The sequence below is a fragment of the Pteropus medius genome, unplaced genomic scaffold (genome assembly GCF_902729225.1).
Source record: "Pteropus medius unplaced genomic scaffold, Ma_sr-lr_union100, whole genome shotgun sequence".
Classification (NCBI taxonomy): Eukaryota; Metazoa; Chordata; class Mammalia; order Chiroptera; family Pteropodidae; genus Pteropus; species Pteropus medius.
Window position 1 is genome coordinate 9,053,577 of NW_024342471.1, and position 21,319 is coordinate 9,074,895.

The 21,319-nt window shown below is 34.1% G+C and overlaps 1 protein-coding gene and 1 pseudogene across 16 annotated transcripts in view; both read right to left on the bottom strand.

Moving 5' to 3' along the window:
* RBM39 (RNA binding motif protein 39) overlaps positions 1-20,524 on the bottom strand; it is a 25,699-nt gene extending 5,175 nt beyond the window's left edge. For 2 of the 16 annotated variants that reach the window (XM_039864204.1, XM_039864199.1), the window contains exons 1-12: positions 20,211-20,516; positions 19,547-19,610; positions 17,742-17,791; positions 13,097-13,291; positions 10,618-10,683; positions 10,468-10,521; positions 8,658-8,775; positions 8,134-8,286; positions 6,255-6,392; positions 5,289-5,354; positions 3,283-3,487; positions 2,813-2,890 (exon numbers count right to left, since the gene is read on the bottom strand). In XM_039864204.1, coding sequence (XP_039720138.1) covers positions 2,813-2,890; positions 3,283-3,487; positions 5,289-5,354; positions 6,255-6,392; positions 8,134-8,286; positions 8,658-8,775; positions 10,468-10,521; positions 10,618-10,683; positions 13,097-13,291; positions 17,742-17,791; positions 19,547-19,597 — 1,174 coding nt within the window. In that variant the 5' untranslated portion in view covers positions 19,598-19,610; positions 20,211-20,516. The other 14 variants (XM_039864210.1, XM_039864208.1, XM_039864209.1 and 11 more) reach the window with 12 other exon arrangements.
* LOC120604000 (uncharacterized) lies at positions 3,907-4,025 on the bottom strand (annotated as a pseudogene).
* Positions 20,525-21,319: the final 795 nt, after the last annotated feature.

Sequence of the window (21,319 nt, forward strand, 5' to 3'; positions counted from 1 at the left end):
AAGGAAGACGTGGACAGAATTAAGGGGGTCAAAAATACGGGGGAAGGGTGAAGTGGGTAAAGGGGATCAAATATTTGGTAGCTGAAGGAAACTGGACTTTGGGTGGTAATCACACAATAGAATATATAGATGTCAAACTATAATGTACATCTGAAAATTATAACTGTATTAACCAATGTTACCCCAATTAACTTAATAAAAAATAAAAAAATAAAGATTTAAACAGTGCAGTCCAGCCCAAAGGTGGGTTTTATTTGGGTGTAGTTTCATGGCCTAGTCTGGAAATTTATTAAGGCAGGAAAATTCTAATTGAGTTTACCACAATCTGTGAAGGACAAGAAAATTTAAGCCATCTATAGCCAGTACTAAAAATAAATAGGATGGGGATTTTTACCAATATATTTTGTCATATAATCACATTAACACTTCTATATTGAAAAGAAAATTAAGAGAAAACTGCTAGTAACTGAAAACAGCAGTAAGTCTGAATAGTAAAGGATATGCCAGTGTTGAAAAGCTATCTTAGAATTCAAGTTACAGAAATATAAAACATAGAAATTTAGATTCAGTACCTAATTTTCATTCACATGTAATTCAACTGCAACACTTTAATACAATTTGGGTTCCTTGCCGAGTACAGAAAATGATAAATCATGGGCAAAAATGAAAAGGGATCTACAGCCCAAGTTACGTTGGGATATAAGTATACCTGGGTCCTAGGTGCTCAAAATTGACATCTCAAGGAGTTGAAGAAATGTAACTGGTGTGTATTGAAGGAACTTGAAGATATGACCATAGGAACATTGTCAATAAACTTTAAATTATAACACAATTTGTCTTTTTTATTCCTAAAATGGGAAAAAATGTATAGATATCAGAAATCCATGCTATTTTAAGTGTAAATAAATCCCTATCGAAATTTCAAAAATTATTTTTTAGGTCATTTGTGACAAGCAGGAAAACAAAGCATGGGTTTCATAAAGGTAACGATCCTATCTTAGGAAGAATCTATTAAACTTCCAGAATAAAGACATGTGGTAATAGGGATGACCCACACTTGGTTTCAAAAAATTGCTTTAAAAGACTCGGGGGATAAGGGCCTCAACCACATTAACACTCAGCAATTTAATTTTAACAAGTATGGTTTTAATAATGACTATCTGGAGAAAAACACCCATCACATAAACATTTTACCTAAAAATTGAGTGGTTATTAACTCAATAGCAACACAATTTATGGGAAGTATAAAAAAAAGCGTCAAATTTAAATCACGTCTACAAACACTGAAAAGGGGTAATGATATGTAAATGGCTATTTTTCAGAACCCATGTGGACCTCTAGAATTTTAGTTGATCACAATAAGCTACACAATGTGTGTGCCTAGAGAGGTGTAGTCATATAGCATGAATCATATGAGAAATGGCTAAAGATAATAAGGTCTAACATAGGAGATCATACCAATGTATTTGATACATCATCCAGGATAAAACCTAAGATTGCTTAGAAATCAATAATCGTTATGTCATTGCAATAATCGTTATGTCATTGCAAAAATCAATAATCGTTATGTCATTGCAAAAATGAAGGCAGGGAACCAATCTTGTTCACTAGGCCTTTCGTGAATTACCTAGAATATAGTAAATATTCAGACATTTTCTAAATTATTGAAAGAATGATCTGAATAATGCGAAGCAACACAATCATAGCTTTCAGATTCAATAATTTTTATAATTTTCAAACTACAGACTAAGGTGTATTTCCTTTAATATCAATTATACCAAGAGACATCTACGACTACTTGTTCACTATAAAGAAATTAAATGTCTAATACTTGTTTAAAGAGTCAAAATAAATAGTGGTTACAATTTTTCTTCTCGTAAGAATACACTTGGCATGGTTTTGTCAGAAACTTTAAATAACTACCTATCAGATTTCAAAATAAATCATTCGATTTGACAGAAGTGCAGCATACTAAAGGCAAATTTCTAAAGGTACTCAGAAACTTCTGAGTACCCACTAAAAAAAAATTAAAGCACACACACTGAAAATCCCCCATCATCTCAAATTTTTTAGTCTCGCTTTATAGATAAAATCAAAGAACCAATTCGTAATATAAACTGCCATACTTTCTATTTTGTCATATTTGGTCGACGATACAAACAGTGCTTAGATGTTCTAAAAGCAAGTCTTCAACATTTCAAAATTAAATGTTATTCTAGCCTGTAGATATGGACTATTATAAAAGTTTATAAATGAAAACTCACAAAATTAAGCCATAAAAAAGAGAAAATCAATGCATTTCAGAAACCGAACCCCGTTACATAACTGTAATAAATTCAATTCTCTCCAACCTTCCTGCCCTCTCCAGGAACTTTATCTTGTAACTTCAACATCTCAAAATAATAACCACTATTGAGAAAAGCAGTTTACTCTGCACTGTTGATTCTATACTTCAATAAAGCTTGATCTAAAGGCCTCTGGGTAGGTTTGTGAACTTAATTACAAAAAAATTTTTTCTTTGAAGCAATATAAACTTTTCGGGCTTTAGTAAAACTGATGTATTTTGAAATGTCTAATTCATTGCAATTTCAACTAAAAACTGGTGTGCAGGGTTCAAGTACAATATTCTGACAGCTTATGATGACTGATTCATTCTCCACTTCCTTACATGAACTCTTGAAATTTATAGGCTAAAAAAAGTACTTGATGAATTGAATTCTCAGTAAGTCCTTTTAAATGCAAAAAATTTGGCAAATTTTCGAATTAGGTGAAAAAAACAATGATTTCAAATTAGAAAAGATTCAATTCCTACCTGCCACAGCACCAAATGCCAAAGAGCCACTCATCTGTAGAGCTTGCTGTGCTGCTGGTGGGATCTGCAAACCTGTACCTGTAAAAGAACAGGTCTTAAAGTCCTTACTATGTTAAGAGCAGAAAAGCCTATTTTTCTGGGTAATTACTACCAAAGCCGCTTCACTAAACTTCAAGCAGCACATGGTATAAGAGCTACAACAAAATTTATTCTGAAGTGTAAAGATATAATTTAAAAGATAGTTCTTACAGAAAGCAAAATAAATCTTGTAACGTATGCTGCTCTCAAACTGCACCACCATAGATTCCATTAAAACTTTAAGGCAAGGAACTCCCCATCAACTACAAATAAGTGCTGCCCAAGGAGAACATCAACTCCAAAATAAGAAATCATTTTCCATTTACTAGTCCACATGGTTACTTTTCTCATTACCATACCCAGCTTCCCCCTAATCACTAAGAAAAACGCACCCTCTGCCAGTCTTGCCATTAATTGGAGACGACCAGTTGTTCCCAGGTCAATTCCAGTCCTTTCCAATTCATCACTGTCCAAAAATGAGCTAGCACTGGAAGCATCAGTACGTTCAGTAACATGTCCAACTTTCATTGGCCTTCCTGCCAGCTCAAATCCATTAAGTTGTTCCAAAGCCTTCTTGGCACATTCTGAATCGGAAAACTGTGTAATTGAGAAAGAAGTAAAAAAAAAAAAAAGTCCAGTATATTTATTAACTTACATATTTAACCAAGATAAGAAAATGCATACTTGTTAAATCTAGAATATTCAATAATTATCACTGGGTGGACAATAAAAATTTCAAGCTATATGTAATATAATCAACCTGGCCAGACCATTAAGTCCATGCAAATAGTTACTGATGTAGTTTAAAATGAAAAGATGCTAAGCAAGTAATAACATCTATCATTAAAAATAAGGAATCTTAGTAACAAAACATGAAAATTTTTCAAACATCAAAACTTTCAACGTGCTGAGATAAAGTAGTGCTTTTCCCCTCATAAACGTTAACTATTCAGAAAAAAATTCAAAGTTTATTCAGATGTTATTTTTATTTTAATTTTTACTATTATTGTTTTTAATGCCTATAGCACTTGGTATTCCTAGGTGGTCTCCCATTAAAGTACTAACCAGGCCCAACCCTGCTTAGCTTCCGAGATCAGACAAGATCGGGCACGTTTAGGGTGGCATGGCCATAGACCAAATGTTATTTATAATACAAAATTCTGGACCATGTTTTCTTGCCAATGAAATTGCGAAAATTCTTAGTTCCAAGATGCAGATAAAATCAAACTCTAATTCACATACTCTGGTTTTAACAGAAGAAACCTATTCCCATCGATTAATCTTTCAACAGAATGTTCACTGTTAAAAAATAAAAAATGTTACTAAAATCGAACAATTACTTATAAAACAGGAAACATTTACACACAGCATCACGTAAATTTATATAATCTAGCTTTGTATACAGATAACTAAATCACAGTAAATAGTTAATACTTAGTGAATACTAAAGAATTGAAACAAAACGCTCTGAAAAATATGCCTTCACTGTTTATGTGATGTTTAATAGTATTATAATGACCAAATATTTAAGCACTAAACCACATATAAAACACTAAATACTTTTAGTAATTAGTCTGCAAACCTCAACTTAATATTACTTACATGTAAAAATCCCCTTTTAAAAAATCCCACACATCTCTCTTTATAGGAAGATAACCATACTGTTATCAGAAACGAAATAAAGTGTTGGTGAGTTAAGTTTTATAAGTTTTCCCCTTCACTAGCACATATTAGGTACATAAAAATCCCTATATGACCAAAAAATACATTCTCTAACACTACAGAACACGTTTACACTTTATGAAAATTTGGATATGAGAGCATTGTAATTTGATTAAAATCGGGACCTATTTGAATTTTAAAGTAAAAATGTTCCAGGATCTTCCAAGGTTATTAAGATCATACATTTGGAAAATTGCTATGTAACTGGATTGCACCATGAAGTAACAGAGAAAAACGTTTACTGTTAAAAAGGACACTTCCGTTCACAATTTATCCAGCTGCCACCTCATACCCTTATCAGGGACTTGTCTGCAATGATTAGCCAGAAACACTTTTAAGTAGGCATTCCTGATCATTGTGGCAAGGTACATACATATAAAGAGAATTTTAAGTAAAAACGGAATTGCAAGAGATCTTCAACTGAAGTCATATAAAGGAGCCAGACTTCAATTACATGAATAGTTGGCTAAGAAACTGACCACATACAGGATAATGGTAAACTAGTTAAATTTTCACATCTGGGGGACACATGTATGACTATACTAAATAGCTATTAATGGCAAGCTAATTTAAATATTAATAATGCCTTTCCCCACATCAAGAACTAATGAAATTTTACTATGTTACTCAGATAAAAAACTTCTAAGTCATAAAGTTAATCATAATAATTATTTACCGTAATAAATCCATATCCCTTAGATCGACCTGTTTCACTATCCATCATGAGCTGGATACTTTCAATCTAAAAATAAAAAACACTGTCATGTAAGTGAAAAGAATAGGGAAAAATTTTATTCTTGGAAATATGATGGAAAAATCTCCTCTCCCTAAATAATAATTGAAAACATACAACCACTCATACTCCCAAAATCATTTTATGGCCTAGAAACTTTCCAAACAAAAAGTGCAGTAGGGAGCTGGAAACAGTCAACCATCTTAGTTTTTGCCTCAAAAGCAAATCACAAAAACCGATAGTCCTTTATTGACAACATACTCTAACAAAGTGAAAGAAAACAAATAAAAGTGAAAGAAGTGGAAAAAAAGCAATAAAAAGTATATCCAAGGGCAATGAACTTTAGTAGTGAATAAGATACAGCAGGAACCAAGATTTTTATTCATGGCCAATGAACCTTTTAAACCAGAGCACAGTCTATTAACATTTATTTTAAAATAAAATGTGTAAAGTGAAGACCAACTGGATAAAAATGAACAGTCTAACTAATTACTCCTTAATTTATTAGAGAAGCTTCTCTACATATCCCTAAATTTTCAGGAAGCAAAAAGCATCAAAAAGAAAAAAAAAAAACAAACCAAAAAACAAACAAAAAAAACAACCAGAAGGACAAAAAATTCTCTTGCTCCAAACACACTGTACATTTTTATCATTCACGTTGATTTTTTAAAAATGATTCTAACATTCATTATGCATTTCACTGCAGCATTACAAATAAAAACATGTTAATAGTCTATCTTCAATGACATTTTCTTTTAGGGAAACTATCAATCTGTCACAAAAACCTTACAGAACCACCCTTCTCCATCCTAATCTTACAGAAACATGACAAAACGATATAAAAAAATTATTATGCAGTTTTATTGGTTTAATAACTATTAGGGATCTATTGAATAAATTGAGACTTACCCTGCCAAAAGGTTCAAAGATCCCCCGAAGCATATCCTCAGTTATGTTAAAGTGTAAGGAGCCCACATAAAGCCTCATAGGTCCAGCACTTCCCTTTTGTAGATTGTTTGCCATTGCTGCAGCTCTGTTTTTTTCCGCCTACATGAAACAAAATGCACATCACACAGCAATAATACAAATCATTTAAACAGAGCAGTAAATCCCAGTCACACCTTAGGTTTGCTAAGAACTGATGTCAAAAGCTAGTGACGAAATTATGCTAAGTTTAACAGTCATCCACAAAAGGACAAATATTGTAAAATTCCACTTACATGTAACCATGATTAATGGCACTAAATTATACACTTAAATTGTCAAATTTCTAAATAAAAATTGTTTTACAATAAGAATTTTTAAAAATTTTAAGAGCATGCACAAGCCATAAAGAGCAGACACTGCATTTCATATATAAAATGAAATCATAAAACTACAGTACGCCATTTGATGCATATCAGACATGCTAATGTAGAAAATAAGACTGTTTCTTGGAATTGTTAAATACATCCAATATTCATTAATATGTACTCAAGATCACTGTTACTCAAAGTAAAGTACACCAATGACTATCGTTAAGGGGTTTATGGCAGTATAAACCAAATAAAACCTTCGGTTCAGCTGTAATTTTCCTAAATCAAGTTATCAAAATCAATAGTTCTCAATTCACATTCTAATTCAAATTCCTTTTCTTGTAACAGACTTGCATACCTTGAGTAGTGCAGTTCAACAGGTTAAAGTTACATGAATTCAAAACCTCATTCATTTGATGCTTCTCAGCCCTTTGTCAAGTCAATCTACACACTATTAGGCTTGTCCTCCATCACAAAAAGTGAACTGAGTAATGATTTTTCCCCATTTCCTAACAATTATTTTCCTATAATTTACATTAAATAAAGTGACAAATACCCAATATTAAGTACTCTTAAAAATATTAAATAGGACCTCTGATCACCGTTTAGAGGTGATAGAGCTAATAAGTATATAAATGTTAGCAGTGAAAACAGAATTTCAAGTCTGATCTGGTTACAAAACTTACGCATAACTCTATAATGTTACATTAAGTTTCATGAAGTAACCAGATTATTTGGTAAGTTATGGAGTGTTTATTTCAGCAGTTTCAAAAGGAACCAATATGACTATTCAGGTATTGATGATGAATTATAAGAATATATACTTTCAAATTATATACTCAGTACATTGATACATCCTCCCCATTTTTTCACATTAAGTGAACTAAAATATTAATGTCAATTCTGTAATCAGCAAAGAATTAAATCACAATTTGATTTATCTTAAAATATTCTCAAAACTAGCTTCAAATCTTTTTTTAATTATTTCATTTTTTTAATAGTGACACTGGTTAATGAAATCCAGTAAGTTTCAGCTATACAGTTTAACTGTAAGGTATATATATATTTACACTGTTCACCTTAGAAATATCTTATTTTCAAGAAATGTTAGAATAGCTGTTTAAACTACTCATAAAATCCCGTGTAAAAATTTATTAAAAATGACAAAATCATTCCATTTGAAAGACTGGAAAGGGAAAACATGTTCTTAGACGCTTCTATCTCTAACAAATCACAAATCAATGAAATTCTAGATTAAGTTCTCAAGTTCTTTTTCATGAAAGTTATTTACAACTTATACTAAAATAGAAAAGGATAGGATTGAAAATACAGTATCAAAGCATTCAAATTAAAAAGAAACCTATCCTGAAAACATCTGACTTAAGGTCCTTAGTAAGTGACGATTATGTAAAGCACAAGGCATTGTACAGCACAACATTAAGCAACAGCAAGTTTCCAGTACTGTTAATGATTGAATTCTTAAGAAAAATTACCTGTGACGCCTGTACTATGATTGGCACTCCTAAAACACGTTGGCCAGTTAATCCTATTGCTAGAGGCACTGAGCTAACATCGACAAACTCCACATAAGCAATGCCCTTGGAACGTCTTGAATTTCTATCAGATATCATCCTTACATCTCGAACCTAAAAAGAAAACACAAACTTAACACAAGATTGTTTATGCAACCATCAGCATAAACCATTATATTTTCAAAAAGAGACAAGAAGCATATTAATGATGCGGCAAAGGTAGAAGCCATTACAATTTTTTAAAAATAAGTACACTTTTAAGCCCACATTTCTATCTTTTGATAAATACATGCTAAAATTTATCAACTCCAACAAAATTAACTTCCATGTGAGGCAAAATAGAAATGTTACCAAAAATAAATGCCCTAAATTCTACCAAATCAAGAGGTTTGGTGTTCAGATGTCTTATTTTACCTGCTGTACTATTATTAAAATATTGCTTGCAATTTCCATTTATTTGAGCTCTCTAAATAGACTAAGATTACCTTCCCAACTGTAGAGAAAAACTCTTCCAAATCCCTTGGCCGAATTCTTGCTGCCAGCTGCATGCAGAAAACTGTCCTTGCATCTCTTTCCTCAGGAGTTAGATTATCAATTGGTTCCCTAACAGGAGTAAAAAAAATATAAACCTTATAACTTATTCTTTTTAAAGTACACTTTCAGTACACACAAGTTTACTGAAACTAGTTTGTCACTATTCCCAAACCAGATTTATGCAAAATGTCAATGACTTTAATGTGACTCAATTCCTTGAACAGGATGACAGTTTACTAAATGTTTCTTCTGATATTTTAGATGGTATTAGGACAAAAGTCCAGTGGCCTCTCAATCTTAAAAACAGTAATTTCTCCAGGATAACAAAGGGCCAATTAGAAGCCTGAGAGTTGAACAGTAAGTTGAACCTAAATAGCTACAAATCAAACTGGTACGAATTTAGTAGAAAGGATGATTTCCCACAACAAAACCATAAAACCATAAAGTGAAATTAGTTTGATAATCAGAAATGGTAAAACACCAAATGAAAAAACTATTTTAAGCTTTCTTTATCAAATTGAGATGGATATATATGAAACAGTAAGCTGGCTATTACAACAATTTTTACTAAAACTGTAAATTAGTAATCAAAGAAATGTTTCTTAATGGATATAGAAGACAGTAACCACAAGCAAATCAAAACTGAAAAGAAATTATCTAGACAAATATCAATAAGGGATTCAACTTATTCATTATTAAAAATAACCTAATATTTCCTCCTAAATTTACAGAGGGAACTAAAGTGCCCTTAAGAAAGGGAGAAAAGCACAAAAGCACAATAGATGAAATTTAACTACAAAAATTTCAAGGAAAATAAACATGTCTAATTAACATTATTTCAAAGTATCACTAAGGTTAAGGTTCTAAGTGAATCTTTAAAGATATAAGCATAAGCATGCTCTTATCCATGTTCTGGACATTCTCGGGAAGTATTTTTGAAATCATCTATAATACTATAGTATATCCCCTTAAGAAATGAGCCAGTGATTTTCAACATACTACTGTAAAACAGATGTACAAAGCTGGACTAGATCCAGAGAATGAGAATTAAAAGGAGATTTTATTATGAAAGAAAACTAAATATTAAAGCTAAATATTAAAGAGTAAAAACCTCAATATGTTACAAGGAGAGTTTTTAAAATCATTAAGGTTTTTACCAAATCCTAGAATAATTAGAATATACCAAAGAACAGGACAGACTCTAAGTTAAAAGTGCCCTTTAAGGGAAGCCAGAATCTAAGTAAAGATCAATGCTAACAAATGTTGCTTGACCAAAATAAGTCTTATGTTTATTTAAGAGGAAAACAATTCAAACACTAAAGAAAAAGTACCACTTAAAATCCAGTCAATTGGGTTAAGACTTTAGAAATTTAATACTTTTTCTCAGGAAAGAGCAAAATGAGATAACTCAGGATTGTTATTACTACTTTATCACATGAGGCCATTTCAATAACTCAAATTTACTAATTCCAAAAGTCACTGAGTGAAGTCTATTTAAAAAATTTCTATAGCTACCATTTAAAAAATGTAGTTTATGTAAGAGAAATATGTATTGAAATGGTAATTATTGCTCCACTTTGTTACATGAAAGCTGAAAATTTAGAAATACACATTGACTTAACAGTACACTAGTACTACACAAAAGGAAGGTTGGTTCAATATAGTCCAAATTAACTGATGTAATTAAACAGCAGTAGCATAAACTGCAAAAGCTTTAGAAATGCTAAAAGCTCTAAAGAAAAAAACAGGGACAACAGCTACCTCACAGGACTCTTGTCTTTTCTGAATGGACTTTTGCTTCGGGAGCGTCGTCTGCTGCAAAGTTAAAAAGTTTCAGAAGTTACCCAAACAAGTACATCACATTAGTTCCTTGAAAAACAATTTAAACAATTCAGAAGTATGTTTAAAAACCTTAATTTGATGCTATGAGGCAACCCAATCTTTCCTCGGATGGCACTGTTAAATTTTGGTCCGGAGCTAAAAAGGAAACACAAAATTACACTAGTTACAGGTTTAGGGTCTTGCTAAGATCACGTTCATGTGCTCTCCAGCAAGTTTAACATTGTTTAGGCTGCTTCTTTTCCACCTCAATTATGAAGAGGAAACAGATATTTTCTCTTAATTCTATCCCAGGCAAAACTGCTCTTAGAATTATCCATACTGGACCACTGAGAGGTGCCAAGACCAAAGGTTATTTATACAGCTTCAAATTTTTTTAAATTCTAAAAATGCGCACTTATTTAGTCCATAGTTTTAAAAAAATTACACTTTTATGAATACATTCCTGAGGTTCAAAAAGTGAAAATAAATCACTCTGAACTTCTTTCACACTGGCAGTTAACTATGGTTAACAATTTGGTGTGCATCTTCACACACCCTTTCTCAGGAACACATTTACACATGTGTACATATACAAAGTACATATTTTCTTGTTTGAAGGACTTCTTTTAAAAAATAAGGACTGATTATTTACATAATCATGAATCTCCAACTTTTCTGTTTAACAAGTCTCAGTAATTACCTTTATCACATCATACTTCATTTTCTTATAGCAAAATATTACACAGTAAGATGTAAAGAAGTTCATCAATTGTTCAAAAATTGTTTGATGACCTGACATACTGAAGTGTTTTCAAAGAAGACCAAAAAGTCAACTACTCTAAAAGTTTTATTCCATAGTCTAAAAAATTCTTCCAAAGCCCAACAGTTTTAGAGCCTTTTATTTTAAAAGACCAAAATAACATAGGACAGTCCTATGTCCATTAGTGCTCATACTGTCATCCTTTTTCCAGTAGCAAAATGAAATAATTATCTATCCAAATGTAGTCTGTGACTCACATTTGGACTCACGTTCATGAACTCTACATGTACCTACAACATCCAAACAGTTCCAAATAAATTGTTTTGTATTAAGTGTGTCTTTTGCAATTTAAACTAAGTGATAATTAAGGATGTACATTTACTGGATAAATTAAAGTTCACGTAAGAATATATAAATAATTCCTTTCCCCTTTAATTATTAAAGACACAGTTTCTGCCTTCATAGTTAAAAATCACCTGAAACCAAATGTAAGAACTAAATCATTATTAATCAGATGAGATCACAGGTTGACATCAGGTATTCCTCATTCAACAGAGAAAATAGTATTCAGAATTAAGGTAAACTTTTCTCCTATTTATTTCATTCTGGTAAAAAAAGATGCAGTAAATTTTGATAAAAAGGACAAAGTATTTTCTGACAGCATTCAGAATTAAAAGAACATTGTGGTCCCTTTAAGCTCTTAAAAAGTTTATGAAATAAGCAGCTAGGAGGAAAATAGAAAAAAGGGAGTTGAATTCTTTTCACTTTAAAGATTTAAAAACCAGAATCAACTCAAAGTGATACTAAACTTTAGTGGTTTCAAATACCAAAATATTTCACGAATAACAGTAAGTATGTTAGGTGTTTTATTTACATTATCTTCTCATTCAATGCTCATTAAGTTTTATCTGTCAATTGTTACCACTTCCTTAAAAGTTGAAAAAACTAAACTGTAAGGTTAACTTGCCGAAGTGAAAAGAGCCAAGGCTCTCTGATTTAGCCATTTGTCTTTGAATCCCATCTTGAACCATTCAGGTTTTAAAGTGAGACATGTTAATTATAATATACCTCTTAGTTAACAATAATATATTAAGAGAAAAGAATATCATAAAGCTCTAAGGACTACTACATTCAATCCATAAAAATTCTAGGTAGTCTCACCAATTACTAACATAGTTGAAGATTTTAATGACTATAAAGAAACATTTCCAACTGAAAACTACCACATCCAACTTTCCATAGTGATTTAACTTTCAAAGCACATTTATTTAGTGCTTTATTAAGAATCCTTAAATACAAACAATGTATGAGCCCTCAAAATGATCATTATCCAGGAGCACATACCAAATTCATAAAGGGTCTGTCACTTCAGCTGAAAATGGCCACAAATAAGACTGTTAACTAATTACATATTTGGCTAATTCTACTTATTTTTAAGTTCTGTCTGAGCTTTAAAATTTTAAATAAATTTATATTCAGTAAGTATTAATTGATATACCTTCAACCTTTCCAAGTATTTGGCACTACATAGCAAGTTTTTTTTTTTTTTTAAAGCACTCTAGTGCTTCAATATAAATACAGTTTAGACTGGCATACAAAATTTTTAGAATAAAGTTATCTGTATGCCTAGTATTGTATTTGTCCACACCGTTTTCCACTTTACTAGTCTTTTCAATGCCAATATCCCTAACATCTTTAAGTAATCACATTAAAAAATAGAATTTCACCATTCTAATCACTCGGGTTAAATTCCTTTCCGGATATTCAAAGAAATGACCCTCAAACCAAATCATAATTATAGTTACATACTAAGGACTTCTGTAGCGGCCTCTGAATCTGCGATCTCGACTTCTTGAGCGGCTCCGTCTCCTTTCTTTGCTTCTACTTCGCTTCCTTTCACGACTTTTGCTCTTTTTCCTTTCTCTATCCCTGCTTCGCTTCCGTTCCTTACTTTTGCTTCTTTTTCGTTCATGACTACGACTTCTGCTCTTGCTTTTTTTCCTCCTGAGAAGAAAAAAGAAATCACCATTATCTTGCTGGTTTTTAAGAATCTGCCAAAATACACTTCCTTTTATGGTCAGAAATTTTATCTTTTTGTAAATTTACTTTGCTATTTTTACTATCTTACAATGGTACATAATCTTACTTATGGACAATTCTTAGGTAAGGTAAATAACACCCAATCTTTGCCTTCTACTACTGAAAATCAGCAGTCCGCTTACAAAGAATTATTTGAGAGAGCAGGGACCAATCTCCTGGGAGTCAGCTACAGTTTTAACGAAGAAAGGACTTGTTGGTAGGTACTGATCAAAACTTGAACTTTTAAATAAAGTTTGGTCATCATACAACTGGCCAACAAGTATCATCGTAATCCACGAAACAGTAATAAAATCAAAGTTATAACAATGTTAGCATTTGTGGTATTAGTGCTGGATTATACATACTTTCATTAAATACACTTACTTCCCTTCAGCTAATTTTGACCCAATTTATACATGTAAATAAATATACTTTCAACGGGCCATACAAACATCATTATTTTAGTTTTCACGGGCAAAACTACAAGTAATGAATGGCAAAAGACAGTAAACTAATGCAGCAAAATGCATTCTGACACTCCCAGACTTTATTGTGACCCTTTCAGTTACTTTCTATTTAAGGAGCACACCAGAAAATGGAGTATGCCATTTTATATGGTTTATATAAGCCTGTGGGTGGAATCAAAAACAAGAATCAACATCTATATAAATCTTTATAAAATCTCAAACTCTGAAAGGTAAAAAAGCCAGTCAGTCATATTTTCTGTTCATTTCTATATTCTTCACAACCCATTCATTTCATAATTAAATCTTACAATCTATACCTCTGCGTCATCACCCAAAATTTAGAGGTGCCTTCAGATATTTCAATATAAATTGAAAGACATTTCAAAATAAACTTATTCCACTAAAATGTCAATCTGTAGTGGCTAAAAGATTATTAACATTTGACAACTCTACATCATTTGGATACTTAATTAACTGTTTAGTCCTTATCAAAGCAAAGTTAGCACAAGAGCAACTGAAGTCTGCCTCAGAGAACCTGTAAGCAGGTCATCTTAGAGTGCATTGAAAATAGAAAATGAAGACACCCACCTTCTGGAATCTTGAAACCCACACTCCAATCACAAGGAGATGTAGAGCTTTCCAAGGAGGCAGAAACTTTGTCTAAAATTTCAAGATAATCCACCTGACTGTCAGAAATGTATATGCTAGGTAGCACATGACAGAAAATTAGGCTACACTCATTATTTATATAGAAGTCATCAAAGCAATGCCCAGAAGGGCAACAGATAACATTCCAACATTGTTGCCTGCAAAACCTGACAGTTATCTTAGACTAAAGAATTCAGTGTGATATCTATAATCGAAAGTCCTAATCAGGGGAAAAGTGAAAAAGTAACTCCATCTCCCACAAAAAAGACAAAGTTTTGTTCTGCTCATAGACGGCCCATAGCAGAGAGGTAGCCAACCTCCCTATTTACCTCTTTTTAGGCCCAAAACTTATTTCACCAAAGGAAAGGACTCAAAAATTGGAGAGCTAATTACAACTTGAGGTCCCCACCCACATCTGAAGGCAACCCCAGACAGGTAAAAAGACAGCAACATACTAAAACATTCAGAATATACAATCCTCTGCATAAAAGCTCAGACAAAAATTTAAGGGTGCAAGAAAGCAGTATACTTCTCTAACAAATTACAGCTTCAAAGAACATTAAGTTATCTAAGTAAGGGTTATCAAAATCCATACTAAAATAGTCAAATCCTGTTACAACTTAAAAGGGACTTTTCCAAAGTCTTTTTGTACTGTGGAATTTTGTACTGAACATCATTGAAGTAAATGGTCCACTGGGCTGGGCCTTTGGACTTTTTGGTTATATGGCCTCGGCTGTAAAGGTGTTTTGCTATAACTGGATTTGACCTCTTCCATGTAAGAAGATCTAAATTTTAAATGCAAAGTACTCTGGAAAATAAGAAAAAAAATAGAAAAGTCATTTATTCCAAAATTTATAGATAATCCACACCACAGTAGCCAATATATTTCAACTGTGTCATTTTATTGTTATCCTTTTTTGAGTAATAAGAGCTTAACTGAATGGATGCTGGTTTAGATTTTGCAAAACTGGTTACACTAACAAATAACATTCCCAAAAAGGCAAGCTCAGGTACTTAAAAGGCATACACTTAGATGTCTTGCCAAACTCAGGGTTATATTATTCTTTTGAAAGTAGACTAATTGGTAACCAATTTGTGTTATCTTAAACTTAATTCCTTTCACTAGCAGAATACAATTGAGTAGATGTATTGAGAGAATCAGAATTACTACTTTCAGGGAAAGAAAACATTTACTAGTCACTCTCAGTTCCTCAGAATATAAATTTTCTTATGACCTTAAAACTACATCCCAATACTCAATGGCTTTTAAGACAATGAAGTTTTAATAAGAAAAATGCAACATGAGACTTTCCTTTGGTTAAGAGAATTCATACTAAAGACTAAAGCACAGAACAAACACTTTACTTGTTTTATATTGTATTTATCCTTAAACAACAAAATTTTCTTCTGGATTAAGTTTGGAATTGAAAGAATAATTTCCTTCAGAAAAGTAGGTGAAAAGTTCCCAATTCAACAAGGGAGCCATTTGTTTAATCAGCTATAATTGAGGGTGAAGTGTCTGACAGAAAAATAATTTGTACATTTTAAAAGATACTAGGTAGTAACTGGGAATGTTTCCAAGAAAAGTTCTTCCCTTAAACAAAGGACCCTATGATCAATTAAACAAAATTGTCTGTTCTATTTAGCCCCATTAAGACCCTACATTAGATAAACAAAGGCCACTGAGCATCAGTCATTGAGAACTGGATGCTAGATTTCGTTGTGAAAGCTTGGCAGCCTTTAATGAGCTTAGATGCAGGATGAAAACAAGTATAAACTGGAGATGGTATTAGTAGCAAGGAGTGACATCTGAGAATGGTACCAAAAAGGTCTGTGCCCAAAAGTGTGTCTTTATCCTTTTGGCACTTAGGCTGAGATCTTTCTCATCCTCTAGCCCTCATACCTACATTAGACCATTTCAGTCATTTTATATGAATACCCCTTCCTAGGTTTTCTTTGGATTACAGAATCGAAAATTAGAACCATTAATTAGGAAACAGTTACCATGGTAAATGTCTAAAACCAGGTAACATTAAACCATGCAATGACTGGTTGATTGCCTCGCACGAGAAGACTAAAAGCATAACCTGTTGGGATGAGTGAGGAACTGTTAACAGATTCCCACCCAAGCTTGTATCAGAAAAAATGTAGGACATTTTCTACACATTATCATTTTTAATCCACTACTATATTATTTTAGGGGAATTACAATAAAAAATGTTGGTGTAGCAAAGCCTAAACAATTCAATCTGACAATTTTCTCATCTTTTTACAAATTATCTACCTACCTAACAAAGTTGTGAAGATGCTGAAGTAATATACTACGAAGCACCGTGAACTCTCAGAAGGAAAACAGCCAAAAAGAACCAAGTTAAATGGCTATTTTACCACCATTTTTCGATATGAATTATAGGGTCACAAACATGAGAAAATGTTTTACTATGACATCAAAAATATATACTAATAAAACAACTTATTGTTTGCAACATGACTATTTGATATTAAGAATCACTAACTTTAGAGCTGAAACTCCAAAAATAGGATCCAATCTTATAAAGTAGATTTGATTCATACTTTTCTTTTAGATTTTTGCATACTATATTCAATACACAAGTCTGTAACACTAAGTTCCTATTTTGGTTTACTCATTTCAAATAACTCCGTTACTTTATTTTCAAAAATTCCATTCTCATTATTAAGTCCATTAGAGTTTAAAAAGCTTAAGACAACAAAAGCCAAGAAGAGGAACACAAGTAGTTCTTAAGTATACCATAGCATTACAACAAAAAGGGTCTTTAAGCAGCAAGGAGCTTCAATAATTCACAGCTCTGACTCAGTGATTTGGAACAATACTTTCCGCTGCCTAATTATTCACTACCTTTTCTCCTTCCTAAGCCATCTTCAGTAGATATGATAGTTTAATTGCTAAAATCACATAACTCAACATTATACCTAAGTTAATAAACTTAAGACAAAAGACAAGCTCTAACACAGGAACTCTTATCCAGGTTGTTATGGACTTGGAGGGGAAGGTGTCCAAAAGGTCCCTGAAACCATATCCTGAAATCTAGGGAAAGAGTCCATAGTTTTTCATTCTCAAATAGTTTCTTGTCTCAAAAGGTAAAGAACTATTTTTCTAGAAGAGGCAAAGAAAAGTAAGAAGAGCACCTTAGTTTGATGTTTTAGCCACAGGAACACAACTTTAAAAGGTACCAATCACATAAAGTTCCCCCCACCCCAGGTCCCTTCTTAAAACTTACTTTTTGCTACGTTCTTCATGGCCATTAGCACTGCTCAACTTGTTCTCATCCTAAGCAGGGTTGATAGAAGAACATCATGAGGACGAAGTGGTAACATTTCAAGTTGTCAAAGGGTAAAGGGAACAGGAATAAGAAAATACAAAACAATTTTAAAACTAATTACTTATTTATAGTTTAACATGGAAGGCTATAAAAAAATTTAGATGGATATGTGTTGCTTAACCACTTTGTTGCTTACAATTAAGTCATCAAAATACAAAAATAAAAATGCATATTAACATGTTAAATTTTACTTTCTTATATAGATATTAAGTAATCCAGATTTAGTGTTGAAGTGGTTAAATAGAATTTCTTTAAAACATGAATGAAGTCCTGTTTTGAGTTTTATTCCATGTGCTATGGTCCCTTTGGTCAGTACCATGGCTCTATTTCTGCCTAAGCCCCAAGTGGCCATGCTAGCAGCCAGCCACTATCGATTTCCTGTGACCGATGCCATTCCTGAGATCTTCGCCCATTTCCGTTGGAGGGTTGGGACTGTAAGAGCTTGATGCCACCTCTGTCACACATCTCGCCCTGAAGCAAACAGGGATTCACACTGCTTTAGTAATGTTGACTCCCAAGAACCCAAGAAAGTCAATTAATAATCCACCAGTCCAGCCTAAACATTTCCTACTTCCATACCTGTTTACATGGAATTACATCCACGTTAAACTAAGACACAAGAATCTTAACATTAAAATAGAAAGTAGCTCTTCAAAAGAGTCTAAGCATTAAAAACTATGTACACTATTTAAAGCTACAAAGAATTCATCCAAATTGGTACCACATGGTCGTGCTATACACTCCAAAATAAATGTATTATTTTTAAAAGGTTTAGCGCAATGTTTATTAAAGTTGATCACATCAGTTACAGGAGTATAACTGCTAACTTACAAAGCTTAGTTTGTGACACCAGTGATAATGCATGCATACTGCTATTTTCACCACCAACTGGTCAAAGAATGAAAAGACACTTTACTTTTACTGTGATACTGAAATGGGTCAAAGGCTATATTAGCTAAAATAATTCCTTTGTAGTTTCTAGTGTGAAATATGGCAGGGACTAATTAAAAATAAAACAATATGGAGAACAGTAAAACAGTCATCAAGTGACTATAAGTTGTGATACTGCCTTTTTTGTTTAAATTTTTTTTCTCTTCAGGGATCCAAGAATTTTAGTAATTTTTAACTGAACAGCAGATCTTCACCTGCCTGTTTTAATATTTTACTATCACCAGTCTTTCATACATAGAAAAAATTTTAAATCTCACCCATTTCTTCTTGTAAGACTTTTATTTAAAGATTTGCTTGCCACAGACTGGTTATGCTTTGTTATTCTTGGACCCCTGCTATTTTCCCAAACCACTACATTCACCTTTTTGCTATACCAAACTGGAGCTGGTAATTCTTAGTTGAGTCATTTTACCTAGGGGACCACGGTACAGCGATAAGTCACTCAATTACTACCTTATGATTGACAGTTCACACTGGAATCAAAGGTGAATTCATGGGAGTAGAGGTGAGATATCGTTAGGCAAGTCTACAAAGAGAGATAGATGGGCATTTATTCATCACGCTGAAGTGAAACTACTGCACAATATTATTACATCAATAGCATATATTTACTTTTGTAAGTTATACGTAATGCATCTCTGATAAGATAAATCAAGAGGGCTCCGGGGAGGTTAGTTTACATTTCAGCAGTAGTTTCGTGAATAATGCTAAATTAAGAATTAAACAAACCTCACCGACATGTTTTTTCTCACCTTCTTGTAAGGAGCCTCAAGCATTGCTTCAATATCAATATCGTCTGCCATGTTCTCTAAACGCCTATGAAAATAAGAGGTAATTCTATTGAGTAAACGTTTCGATTCTGCCCGATTTTTCTCGAATATCCAAAACTTCAGAAAAACCTTCAAAAACCCTGAAATGACTGAAGTGGCGTACTTTACCAAGCTTGACAATTAAATCTGAAATGCCTCTAAGACCGCGCACACGAAAGTAGATTAAATGTTCGATTTTAAAAAGCTTGCGATGAACTCAAAAACATAACTCGGGAGGCTGGAGCGAGCGCGCCTCTTTCCGCGCAAAACCCGCGCTGCCATTTTAGAGGTAAGGGAAACTCCCTCGTTTGGGAGGGGTTGTGTGCCATGGCAGCGTTCGGCTGGCGCCATGTTGGGAGGTCGCGGCTGGCCCAGGCCTCGAAGGAACAGGTCGCCATCTGCCCGAGGCTCTTCTGGGGTTCATACCACCCAAGAACCCTGAAACCTAGCCGACTGGAAGAAAAGGGCGCGGTCGCCGAAATAGGGCTGATTTCTCGAAAACCACCCCCTCATCGTTAAAGACCGCTTAAAGAGTGCCCCTCAAACCAAAAAACAAAACTGAACCTCAGAAAAGCTGACAATACACAGGTCCGCGACGCTTCCTTACCTGTGCGGGCTTCCGGGCCCCTGTGGTGCTCGTATTCGGGAAGGGTGGGGGGCTGCTGCTGCTGCTGCTGCCGCCGCTGTTGCTACTGTTAAGCCGCTAGGCCCGGGCCGCAGTACCACCCAGCCCGAATTTCGGGCTCCGAGGGCGGATAGGCCCGAGCGAATCTAAAAGAAACAATGGGATTAGAGAAGCCCGCGCGGGAGTGCAGGACAGCGGCTTCGGCAGCTCAGGATCCAACCCTGCGACAGCGTCCGCAGACTCCCTGAAATGGCGGCTGCTGCTTCCCCGTACTCACATTCACTAACATATACACACACACAAACACACGGGGCCTCACAGAGCCCGCAGCACGGGCTCTCGCGAGAAGCTACCCTTAGTTCCAGACCAGAGCGGCTGAAATATCGCGAGATAGAAGTATGGGCCCCAGCGACCAAGGCCCAATCTCGCGCAATGATTGCGCCACAGATATTCCCATCCCCCATTCAGAGAGGCGCCTTTAAACTCCTCCCTCTAGATAGGTGTCCCAATCTCGCGAGACCGCCCCAGTTGCTAGAGCAGAGACAGTTGGTACATTTCCTGTCAATCTCTTAGAAAACTCAACGCTGAGTGGAATTCGGTTGTAGCCACCTCCTCGTGGCGTCTCCTCACAGCTATCTGAAGGTTTTATCATCAGAACCGACCGCCCCCACAATCCCCCGGACCTCCCACTTACATGTCTGTCAAGGTCGCAATAAGGCAACCTAGTCTATATGGCGATAGAGTAAAACGAAAACGGTCATATGGAGATTATCCGCCAAGGGTGAAGACGAAGTGAAAAGCATTCATAAGAGAGAACGCGGGAAAGAACGTACAGGAGTAGGGGGCTATACCTATAGAATAAAAATTAGAGGTTTCAGCCTTTTGGAGCTAGTGAACTGTCCAGCTTCAAAACACCCTTGGAAGTAGCGAAGAAGGGCAAAAGAGGAAAAAACAAACTGCTTCACTGAGCAGTGCATCAGCTTTGAGCCCCTTAATTTATAGTCTAACCTTGTCTACGGCCATACCAACCTGAACACACCGTGTCACCTCTATGATAGTCTGGCCTTCTATCAGGGTTGCTATTGTTTCTT